The following is a 12,530-nucleotide window of genomic DNA, read 5'->3' as shown; positions in this document are numbered from 1 at the left end:
CATTTTTTTTGTGTTATGACAAATAAGCCTTGATAACTTGCATTGGATGCTGTATCCAATCAAAATTGAATACAGTGCCTGAACAGGCACTATACATGTACTTTAAAAAAAAAAAAATGCAAATAAGGGGAAATCAATGCACAGGCTAGATCATGCTTGATGCAAATTTTACATGTATGTACTAGACTATATTAGTGAACACCACCGAACACCCATACTGGAATTTGTATCCTTGTGGAGTCATTTCTTTGTTCTCTTACATAAAATATTTCAATTTGCGACGGATCAACACACCTTGGAAATGCCTAGTTTTTGAGTAAAATCCATATACCGGGGTATCTATTTCGTGATAATCTTGTGGAGACGTATTCACCTATAGAAATTGCTCTGTGGAGACGTATACAATCTTCTGTTCCCTATTGTGCACATGTCTCCACAGGGTACCGTGTACCAGATCTGTGTTTTAGCCAACCATGATAAAAGAATCAGCAAGAGATGTGTTTATAAATGTGTTTATGGCTTCAGATTAAGCACCTCCTTTAACAAAGACACTGACAACTTGGGAGACTGCCAAAGGGCTGATAGTTCAGTCGGTAGAGCACCAGTATGGTGGTCCTTAGGTCATGGGTTCAAATCCTACAACAGTTGTTTTCTTCGTTTAAGCTTACAGATTTATAAAGGAAACCTATTCTGGTTTTCCATTGTTTATTTGATATTTTTGTTCATTGTTTGATGTATTTACACCATTGCACATAAGCTGAAATTACTGCTCTGCTGAATGTACAAAGGCTGATTATGTGTGATTGTGATGTTATGACGTTTTCTCTTTAATTCTTACCAAGAATATGAAATACATTTTGAATTGTTATAAACGACATTTAGTCAAGTATTTGGACCATTATTGACAGCCATATTGGCTGAAAGCAAAATCCACGAGCAAAGTTGTTCAATAAATCCACCATTTCTGATAAATATTTATTTAACTTAACCTTGCACTTCTAGGTAAATGTAGTTATTTATATTAAAAGAACCAAACATATATTCTTTCATGTACAGAATTTCATACTTTCATATAATTTTGTAACATTTGTATTCAAGTATTATTATCCAAAATATTGAAGAAAAAAATTAACGTTTTTGACTTGTGAAGTGAATCCATCTGTGTGCATTCTTCGACTACATTTTTTTTAAAATTTGTTGATTTTTATTTTATGTATGGAAATTGAAGTATTTACATTCATAAATTGTTCAGCTCGTCAAAATGGAGGCGAGAAAAATACATGTACGTGTACATTGTACAATGTAATTTGAAATCTTTGACAAGGACCAGTATTTGCACAGCCCTGGAATATGAACCCTATTTAGCTTGAAGGCAAGAATATATTCTGTTCAAGTTGTGAAGCTTTCATTTGTTAAGAGTGCATAAGATCATTACCTCCTTGTGCATTTTGTTTCTCTGTCAAGGCTACAGAATTGCTCCATTTTTTTTAGTGGGGTGCATGTAAATGGGACATTTATAAAGATCAACATTCAAAGTTTCAATTTTCATTGCTATCACACCGAGATGAGTAAAAGCCACATGTTTTTCCTCATCCCCCACATTGTATCTTCAAAATATACCCACCCAGATTTGAAGTCATAGTATGTGATACACATTCAATGTAGAATACAGCTTGATTTGTATTTGATTTTATCCAGTGAAAGTTGGCATCACATGAACACAGTAGCCAATGTATCAAGTGTGACGGTCTAGAAATGAAAATGTCCCAGTAAAAATGGTTATACACTTGCAACAGACTTTTTTGCTTTCAAAAGTGTGAATTTATTCACAGGATGTTTCTGCTAAAAGCAGTATGCACTGGGCACCTAGAGGGTGGTGATAAAATAGACACACACTGTAAACCAATATCTACAAATTAAACATACGTTGGACACATGAAATATCACAAATATCCTCATTCCTTACTTCTCCTCTGAACTGAAAAATGATGGTGTCTGAAACAGCAAGGTCGGTTCACATATAGGGCTATATATAGAATTACTTAAGAGCTAACTCCTACTTTCCTTGTGCAGAACACATGTTGAATTCATGTGCATGTGCGTAGAATATATTGAAATGGAAAGGAACTTCACATGATATGCTCAAGTGCACGAGTGCAACAAACCCAGCCAGCATAGGGGCATTGTCCACTAGTATGATCAAACAAAACATCAGAAGTGCATACGCACATGTGTTCGTTATTTCCACAACCCAAAAGGAAACACTCATGTGCTTTTAGATGCACCTCTAGAGGATACAAATGCAGATACAAATTGCTACTTAACAGCCATACAACTATCCCATAGGTTTGTGCACAAACGTGGATGCATCCAGCAAGCATCACTGCATAGTGCATACTGCAAGTTAGTGAGCGCTCTAGCAATTTTATATAGCTCTACATTCAAAACTCACAAATAACTTTAAAACCATAAAAAAATAATTGTATCTTAAAAAGGAAAAGTTACAAGGAAACCACAATGACAGGATATGATGACATTGTCTTCAAGCAAACTTGAATCCACGATGCTGATTGGTCAATCCATGGAAACAAACTGGCTACATTATCCCATGTAGCACGGTCGATACCGCACTCCGTATATCGCGCTATTCCAAGATGCCCGTGCCATTCCTGCTGCACGCACGTTGTACAGCCCACGGTGCATATTCCATCTTTACTAATTTTGTGTCAAGTTTGATTGAAGATAATTTGTTATCCCACTCACGCTCGTGGAACATGTAGTGCGTCTGTGTCCCCCAGTGTGGGACACAGACGCACTACATTATTCTACATTTTAGCTGGATAACTAATAATGTAATCCCTTTCTATGTATTCATTTGGATTCAGGAAACAGTCTTTTTTTTGGGGGGGGGACCCTCATCCCACAGACTTTTGACACAAGGGAGAATTGCTTTTGTTTTAATGGGAAAGGCATGAAAAGACCTTTTGTGCATCATTGTCACTGCACCAAACACTTTCAAAGATAGCAGTTACAAAGAAGATCTATCAAATAAGTCTGAATATCCCTTTACATTCTTCCAAATAAAGACACACTGCATTGGTGAAGCCATTTCTTTCGGAAATTACAATTTGACTCTTTGAAATTTGTGCTCGCATTATAGATTGTTACTTTGATTGTTCTTTCATTTTTAGACAAGTTGTGTACATAAATTCTCCTAGACTAGTCACTGTCATTCATGTGATGTTAATGTTGAAGACTGCACCAAATGCTTGATGTGAAATGACATCCAGTCTAAATGCAAACCATGTCTCTTGCTGCTAGGTCCAATAGCACATACATAGTAGTTAGTCTCCTCTCCAGGCCATCTCTCCAGTGTTCTTGCACACACACCTAGTACACACATGTGGCATCTTTCTACACATCTTTAAACCAGGATATTGCAAATGTTTTGGCACAAACAGTAGATACCAGCAATGCAGCAGTTTGCCAAAGTCAGCCAGATAAGTCTGCTGGTGAATTGTAGAGTGAAGATCAGAGGTCAAAGTTCAAATCATCTTACAGGTAGAGGCTGGCAGCAAATATGATGTCCCTCTTGATCTTGACAATACCTGAAACAATAGAGAGATATTTCCTCTATCAAAAAGTATTCATTGAAAGGGGAGATATAAAGGCTTGATTAGTTGCATTCCATTTACTCTTCCCCGATTCAAGTAACAGCATTCAAATTTAAATGTCAAAAAGGCCACCCAAAATGTGTTTCGGGTAACTTTGCCCTCCAGAAAGGTCAAGCAAGTATGGTACTGGTACTGTTTACATACACATGTTGGAGAACAGGCAGACATAATTGTTCTCTTACTTCCTTCATACTTATTCCAGTCTCTGTCTCTAATTTTTTAACTTAACAAAACATACAAATTGAATTTTAAAAATTGACTAATATGTAAAATTAAACACAGACTAACAAACGAAACATAATTATAAATTCTAACACTACTAATTGAGGGTCAATTAAGTTATAGGGAACAAAGCATTTTTGCCCTACTTAGCCTAAGGAAAGTTCAAACCAACAGAAGCTTCAGTTTCTGAGAAATCGTGAAAAACCCATTAACAATATTTTCCATGTGAAACTGATTCAGTACTGGATTCATCAAACATTAACACACCACGCAACTTAGTATTTGTCAAACCTACTATGGTGCTGCAATCTGAATCTATCACTGAACCCAGGGGCAGCTGCACTTTGCCTTTACTGATTGTAGTATATATGATGAGTCAAATTTCAACATAAACTTCAAGTATCTTCTAAATGACGGCATGTCAGATGTCAGAGGGAATAATCTCACACAAGGTGTTTTAAATGTATCCAGTCTTTCCAAATAATATATTTCTCAATTTTTTAGTTGATCTGTTGTGGAGTAACTGAAAGTCATCCTATAAATTATCATTTGAAATCTATAATAAACTCACTAAAGAGTATGCTTTACTTGTTTTGTCATTCATCTTGAAAATCGTAATGCTGTTTTGGATTCCATATATGCACAATGAAGTATCATTAGGGTGTGCCCACTCACCCGCAGCAAACTTGTTTTCCAGCTCCGTGTTTCCAATGGCCTTGGCAGCATGGCACATTTCCCTCATCAGCTCTTCTAGTCTTCTCATGCAGCGGATGATACTGCCTGTCATTGCATGGTAAAGGGAAAAACAGACTAGCATGTTTGACAGGATAAAAAGTAACCACTTGAATAAAGACTTCCAATTGGATGCTCAAGTTATTGACTGATATACTGTGTTTAGGTATGTGCACTGTGTAGACAAAATTGTCTTATTTTCCATTTCATTCAACCATTGATGAAACAGCCAAAAGTTGGTATTTTCATGTTCTAATTCCATGCTACGTGGAACATTGTGTATCTTTACCTTCAAAAACATCAGTCATCTTGCAAATTTCTGCAAATGTTGAACCATTAGCCCAAGCAAAGACAACATCCATCATCTGTGGCTTGAAGGATTCCACGTAGTCTTCCTCCTCAACAGCTAGCTTGGCCTCACTACTGACTTTGGCTATTCTACGAGCTGAGTCCTGGTAAAACATCAACATAAATGCGTCGAGTTTAAGCCTTACAATATTCCTAAAATTTGTGAATAATTTCTTCATGAATTTCTTTTTATTTGATTTCAATACAGCATCAAAATGGGGGATACAATGTTACAGTTGCATTCCCCATGCTGTTCAACAACTTTGATTTTGTTTTATCTTTTAATAAATGTTCAACTTGTAGGTTTTATTTCAACAAAACAACCCTCTATGTTCCTTTTTGGACGTCTGCAACCCTCTGAAAAAAATGGGTTTGGTTTGGGAACAAACTGCCGCTTTGTGAGCAGACTGGCTCCCTGTCAGTACATTATCGATACTGATTGTGGGGCAGGAACCAGCCTACCCTGCAAGAATGAAATTATTGTCTGGCAGCTAGTAGTTTCAAAATTGTAATAATTCAATAACTAAAGAAATAATTCAGTAACTAAACATGGGCCAATTTTTTTCCCGAAAATCTATTTTTCAGGATGAAACTCGAAAGTAGCATGGGCAAACGCGACTTAAAAACGTTCCCAATTAAAGTTCAGCCAAGTGAATGTTATGCTTTTGAGCAAAACTGAATCACCAAATACAATTTTGATAATAGGTTACTGCAATGTCACAACTAGCAGTACTTAATACAATATGTCACCACTTCACAGAACATATGAATTGTATACATTTACATGAATGTACTCATAACTAATTTTAATAGGGTCATGTTAACGGTGTGTTTCAAATCTCACAGTACCTGCCTATTCTAAGTAGGAACACAAACTATTCCCACAAGGGACTACATAGTTACACTGGGCTGGGACATCTGCAGTGTAAGCTGAGGAAGTGCCCATCTCAACCACACACATTACTTGATCCTTCACTATGTTCAACTTGACATTTTCTTGAAGAAACGTGCATACCAAGCATTGAAACACTTCCAACTTTTTAATCTTTAATCTTTTTGATTATAATCTCCCTTGGAAGTCTTCCTTTCCTAAGAAGTTTTATGACTTCATACAGAATCCTCTTCAAACAGATAAAAAACTACGAATCTCGGCAAGTAAATAAGACAATCAATTCCAAGATGCAGAACAACTGATCCAGTGTTTGGCATTGATGACCAGGAGCTAATGCAATAAATGCTGCATGCCCAGAGATGTTACCTGCATTTGCCTGAGTGGGCCTGACAGTTGCTCAGATAGCCTGGGTGTCTCCTTGGACTTCTCCTCAAATACAAAACAGCTCAGGAGTGCTACAATCTGCTCAGGTTTCAGGCTATTGAAGACACCATTGAAGATGAGTTCAGTCAGAAGTAGTTCATCAGCGCTGAGAACAAACAACAAGAGTTAACTAATTAACAATATCAGATACTTGAATGAAAGGTGTTGTCTCAATCAAAGAAAACAATTGTAATCATCCTGTATTGGTACAAAAGCAGAAGGATGCATATAAGATGCTGACCACAAACGTTGGTTTAACACCAATATGACCACCTGTGGTGATGTAGAAAAACAGAATCAACTGAGGACGTTGTTTATTGCTAACATCAAATTTGTGAATGGAAGCTTATAGTGGAATCCGGCGACCAGAATTAGAAGCTGTTACTGCAGTGGTCCCACGCTCACGTGCATGCTGCATGCGTTCTTAAAGACAAGGCACGCACACATTGATACATGGTATGTGGGCCATTGCTTTGCTAACCAAAGCAGAAAAATTGCCCTATTTTACTCAATGTGCATTGATAAACATTTCTACTGTTGGATGACTTTGATCGCTATTTGAAGTGCTTTTAACCTCTGAAGTAAACATGCCAAAGATTCTGCTAAATGCAAACCAATTTGCTGGGATTAGACCCAGACCCTGACAGCTTACCTGCTGATTTCACATGCTACTCTTCCTTTCATCTCTATGACATCAGCTACTGTAGCATAGCCCAATCTACGTATGACTCGCTTCCTACACTTCAATTCCTCCAATTGAATCACAGTCTTAGCTCGTTTCAGCTCACGCTTAGCAGCTTTGACCTCCGACGCAATCTGGGGAAAGATTTATAACAAGCAGGTGCTTGGTGGCTATTCCTTCTGTGTATGGACTTTTTTGACACCTTCAATAGAGTACATCAAGTAATGTTACCCGTAAAAATGAACATGTAGCTATTAGTTGTGATTCTGGTGCATTCTAAGTGATGTGTGCAGTCATCTGATGATCATATGACATTATTTCGGCGTGGATAAGGCCAAAAATCCACGTGTCCGTCATGCATTAAGCGTAGTGCGCACCGCGTGATGTTGAAAAAAATCAGTTGTTCGAAAAGCAACGGTCATACATCCATGTATTGTTTTCAAACTGCGCTATCCATTGAAATTTTGTACACTTCAGGTATCGATTAAAACGGATGACACATACCACACCTCATAAGGGTTTTCTTATGTAGCAGTGGGGTACACAGAAAATTATTTATAGTTGGCATTTAAATGAAGCACTTTGTATGTGAATCTTATTGAAACAAACTAGGGCCTGCCTCAATCTCAATTTTCAAATCCTCCGTTGATAAAACATTGAATATTTATACCCTTTGTATTTTATTGAGAAGTTAATCTTGTCAATGTTTATTTTGTAAAAAGTATACTTTGACAAAGCTAATCCAAATTTGATTGAGACTTGATTTTTCTACCCGCAAAACTGCTGCGTGCTCTCTGTTTGAGCTTTTAAGTCTGTCGAGTATGTGTAGAAATAAGTACATATGGATTTCAGAGTACGCATCACAGATACGCAAGCTATACACGCACGTCGTCTGAGACTGTAGGTACAATCTCAATGTTCTTACCTTTGCTTTCTGTTCATACTGGCTGTAAAGTTTCTGGAGATCAGGGCTTTTATGCAATGGATGACTGTACATTCTCTCCTCAAATGCCTCCACTTTCTGCAATGGAAATCAACAAGATGTACTGACCATATGCATACGATGCACACTGCCTGTATATTTCGCATGAATGACACATGAAAATCAGCAATGCGCTTCAAAATTGCTTGAATAACAGTTAGAGGAAAATACACATTTGATCTTGTTTTGATGGGGACATTAAGAAGAGTCAAGTAGACAATCCAGAACCAGTCCCATAGGGTTGGTCATGTATCTAGTCATCAGCAGCTCTATGGGCTCCGTGTGTGAACAAGAGAGGGCGGTGTTTTTACCACTTTCGAGAGCTTCAGTAAGATGCGACACTCCACTTGAATGGACTGGTTCGCGCACGTATGCGTGCGAAGTATGCACAACTAATTTTATTCAGAATGTACAGTTAGCCATAATGTGTTTGCGTGAGTGTCCGGTGTCTTCAGAAATGCATTCAATGTTCTTCCCGGTGGTCTCCCCTACTAACCCATTCTTACTGTTGAGGGGGTATTTGTGCTAGCAGCCCATGTAATACAAATAATGAATGTTTCCGAGTGCAATGGTAAGAGTAATTTCATGAGTTGACAGATGGATGTTCCATTCCACCACGCCAAGCCGAGTGGAATGAAACATTCTATCTGTTACCGAATGAAATAATTCTTTCCATTGCACGAATGTGAAACATTCATTATTTGTTTTATAAAACACCTGAAAAAAATCCTCGTCATCTGATTGGTCAGAGCCCCCAATAGTGTGACCGTGCAATGGAACTTCCATTTACAAAGTATCATTAAATGGAACTTCTCTGTTTGCTATGTGGCTGCACCATGCGTTGGGATGAATAATTCAATGACACATGATCAACGACCCACCAATCAGATGACAGGGATTTATTCAGGCATCGTATAAACTGCAATGTACAGCAGGGGGCTACGTGCATGATGACGTTTTACTACAGCTTGACTTGTGGTCATTGGAACTGGGAGGATTGGTGGTGGTGCGTGGAAACTGAAGGACTAACTGATGATTAACCAATGGCTGCTGACAGAACTTATTCCTAGACTGAGAAACAACATCTTCAAATAGTTGTGGATAGAATGGATATGGGATGCATGGGGTTATGAGAGACAGTACATACCTCTACAACTCTCCTGAGATTTTCATCTTTAATACCCATGTCTTCGATTGGGTCTAGCAAGGGCAGACTGTCTGGGAACCTTCTTTGAACCTCCTATGAAAAAAACACACAAGATACGTATTGCAAGAATGAGTCATCATTAAAGAAGTTATGAATTATGCCAAAATAATGCAATATATCATAGCATGCATGTTGCTCTGTGATGTTTCATATGACATCTCACACACAGATTCTGTCTCTTGATTGGCCGAGAGTGCGTCAAATGGTTTTCGCTTTTATGACTATTTAACCTATGATACATCAGCCTTCTTGTGAAAAAGGACTGTACACAGAGTAACCAATGTGCATGTGCATGCGGGTGTGTACAATGCGGGTATTGTTCTCACACACTACAGCATGAAGTACGCACATTACAGGAAGGAATAGCTAGGATAAACACAGTTTCATACTGAAATAGCAATCAACTTTCATTGGATTTTGGTTTAGATATCTCAAAAATACTGCAAGTGAGACTTGCGCAATCCCCCTGGCATGCTGGCAGGTTTTTTTTAAATAAAGTCAGTGTCCCTAACTAAAATGGAAGATTATTGTTTTAGCAATTGTGACCTTGACCTTTGACCTGTCGGCCCCAAAATCAATATGCTTGATAACACTACCAAGACCAACCCACAAACCAAATTTCAAGTTCCCAAGTATTTCTCAAGTTATCGCGTTGACAAGATTTCTACTGTTTTAGCAATAGTGACCTTGACCTTTGACCTGTCAGCCGCAAAATCAATACGTTTCTGAAGACTATTAAGAACAACCCACAAACCGAATTCCAAGTTCCTAAGTAAAGTACTTCTCAAGTTATCATGCTGACAAGGGTTATCCTAACCAAAACATAACACACACACGTGCTTAATAAGTTTGTTTATGGTGTAAATCGAGGATTTTCTATTGTTCCTCTTCCCTTTTCCTTTGTTTATACTCTAACTTTTTTGTAACAGCTCTCATTGGTTTTGTACACGTTTTGTAATCGAGGTCATCCTTGATCTGGTTCCTGTCCTCAATTCATTGATGATGTTGCATGTGTGTGTCCTCGATTTACACCATAAACACGCACAGACATACAGACATACACACAGAAGGAATACGCTATCCCAATATCCCCCTCTGGCTTACAGCCAGGGGGATAACAATTAGCAGGATCTCTATGTGAGGCACTATAAAACATATATTGACTGCTTTATCTTGTGGTATAGTAAAACTAGCCTCCCTTGGTAATCCTTGGAGCATTCTCTTCTTTTCTTGGCAAGGCATACAACATCACTTGAAGTGGTCAATATTTGCATACAATACAGAGATTCTACGACCTAGACCCTGCCATGACATAGTATATGTTTACCTGGATTGACTTGCCCACACTCTGCCTGTTATCAAGTGGTCTGAGATCCTTGGGTAAGTATAACCGCACACTACTCAGATGTGTGATTAAATTAAGCAATACTGGAACAACCTGTACAAATATAAGGAAAGAATTGCTGAGAATGTAAAACAGAATAAAACATAACGTCCAATGCCCTATGTACATGGGCCAAAAGACATAGCTCTGCTGGTAGAAGGAATATTTGAGGGTGTTGAAATTTATCGAGGAAATTTAGTTTTCACGGTTTTCTTCCAAGTAACATATGTTTAATATTGTTAGGGTAGTAAAGGCTGAAAGGCCCTTAAGCCAAAGAAAACTAAAAAAGGAAAACGTAGGGGGTAAAGAGAAAGACAAAAATATATACAAAGGCATGCAGTTGATTTATTAAGGACAGGGAATCAAACGATTTAGGGAAGTATGTCACAGGCAATGAAAGACGACAATTAAATAATAGATTTGTTTGATTTCAAATTCACATTTAAAACATCACACTATTGCTATTAACTTGAAAACCTAGACATTTGCCTGAGACATTAACCTAAGCTATTTTAGCACTCTACCTTCCTGAACCATTATTCAAAAAGTCACTACACAATCTTTGTAGCTTAGCTGATAAGAAAACAATAACTTGGGATTTGAAACCCACCTTTCAGCAATAGTTTGCAGACTATGTAATCTACATTCCAACCAAAAACTGCAAAGAGTCTTGGCTTTAAGCAGTGTTAAAGAACTACGTGAAGGTTAACCCTTATCACTGCGTGGTTGATTTCGGAGGACTCTTGAGTTTTAGATTAATGTTAGCAGATAAATCAAATAATCAAATCAAGACTTGATTCAAGCTTACGACTTACAGCCATTTCTCCTTTTTCTCCTGTCTTTGGAGGCTTGGCAGATTCAGTCACAGCATTCTTAATGCTCTCTTTGGAACAATTCAGCAGGATTTCTGCAATGTAGAGCGGGTCATCCCTTGGCGTGTTCATCTTTTGGTTTGCCTTCTTCCTGAAGTTAATGACTACGCCCCATCCAAAGTCATCATCTTCATTCTTGACCTGAGGGGATGTAAAGGACAGTACAAAGACACTAAGACAAGAAATACAACAGCAAATTTGATTGACTAACACAGGTTGGTTAATGGTTGACTATCCCGTCAAATAGCATAAAAAGATATCAGGATTGTCACATTTTCATGAACATTTCTAAAGTACTTAAAGCGAGATTTAGACCTTCTGATTGGTCTACTGATATTAAATTGTGTGGCAAAGTACATGATTCTGATTGGGCAATTGTAAGCACATGTAACGTTGCATATAACACATGCGTGACTCAGCACATATGTTCAAAATCTTTTAATAATCAGAAATTGAACATGGTATATGAAGCATGAGGCAGGGTTTTGACATTATTTGGTATTTATGTTGTATTCTGTCAAAACCAGAATATTATTGCCAGGGCTCAAAATGGAGATACAACCCCCTTCCATTTAATATTAAAACCATGTTTGACGACAGTTCTATTTATCAAAATTGTACACATTTATGATTCTCAATATGTTCAAAATACTGTAATTTGTTGCAGACCACATAAGGGTGAATTGAGTCCACTGTCTCAGCTGTCATGTTTCAATACTTTAGGGACATGAATGAGCCTGTATTTCTGACCTTGACCAGCCGTCCAGGTTGCAGGAATGGCAAGGCGTACTTAGGCTTGGTAATGAATGCCTTGATCTCTTGACCCAACTTGTTGAGTTGTTGTCTTATCTTATAGTATGCCTCCACACTCTCTTCTTGAGGGATCTCCATCTGGTTGTACTCATTCTCCAATCTCTTCAATTCTGCAGTTGAAAAAAAACACCAGATGAAAATATAAACAGTGTAATCAATGTAAAACAGACACTTGAGTAACAGAGCATGTTAAACCAATGAGTGCACCTTCAAGTCATCACGTTTACAAAAAAATGCTTCAAGAGCCTGCCAAAACAGACAACAAACCAGGTATGTATACTGGGACTATATATGAAGTA

General features: G+C 37.8%; 1 protein-coding gene across 1 annotated transcript in view; it reads right to left on the bottom strand.

The window, feature by feature from the left end:
* Positions 1-548: 548 nt before the first annotated feature.
* LOC119742575 (exosome RNA helicase MTR4-like) overlaps positions 549-12,530 on the bottom strand; it is a 32,401-nt gene continuing 20,419 nt past the window's right edge. The window contains exons 14-23 of the mRNA XM_038218665.1: positions 12,169-12,341; positions 11,362-11,559; positions 10,490-10,600; positions 9,103-9,195; positions 7,899-7,994; positions 6,944-7,107; positions 6,235-6,397; positions 4,918-5,080; positions 4,572-4,676; positions 549-3,608 (exon numbers count right to left, since the gene is read on the bottom strand). Coding sequence (XP_038074593.1) covers positions 3,556-3,608; positions 4,572-4,676; positions 4,918-5,080; positions 6,235-6,397; positions 6,944-7,107; positions 7,899-7,994; positions 9,103-9,195; positions 10,490-10,600; positions 11,362-11,559; positions 12,169-12,341 — 1,319 coding nt within the window. The 3' untranslated portion in view covers positions 549-3,555. The remainder of the gene's footprint in view (positions 3,609-4,571; positions 4,677-4,917; positions 5,081-6,234; positions 6,398-6,943; positions 7,108-7,898; positions 7,995-9,102; positions 9,196-10,489; positions 10,601-11,361; positions 11,560-12,168; positions 12,342-12,530) is intronic.

The sequence above is a fragment of the Patiria miniata genome, unplaced genomic scaffold (genome assembly GCF_015706575.1).
Source record: "Patiria miniata isolate m_02_andy unplaced genomic scaffold, ASM1570657v1 HiC_scaffold_6, whole genome shotgun sequence".
NCBI lineage: Eukaryota > Metazoa > Echinodermata > Asteroidea > Valvatida > Asterinidae > Patiria > Patiria miniata.
Note: the sequence above shows the minus strand (reverse complement) of the source record. Positions and strands in the feature narration are given on the sequence as shown.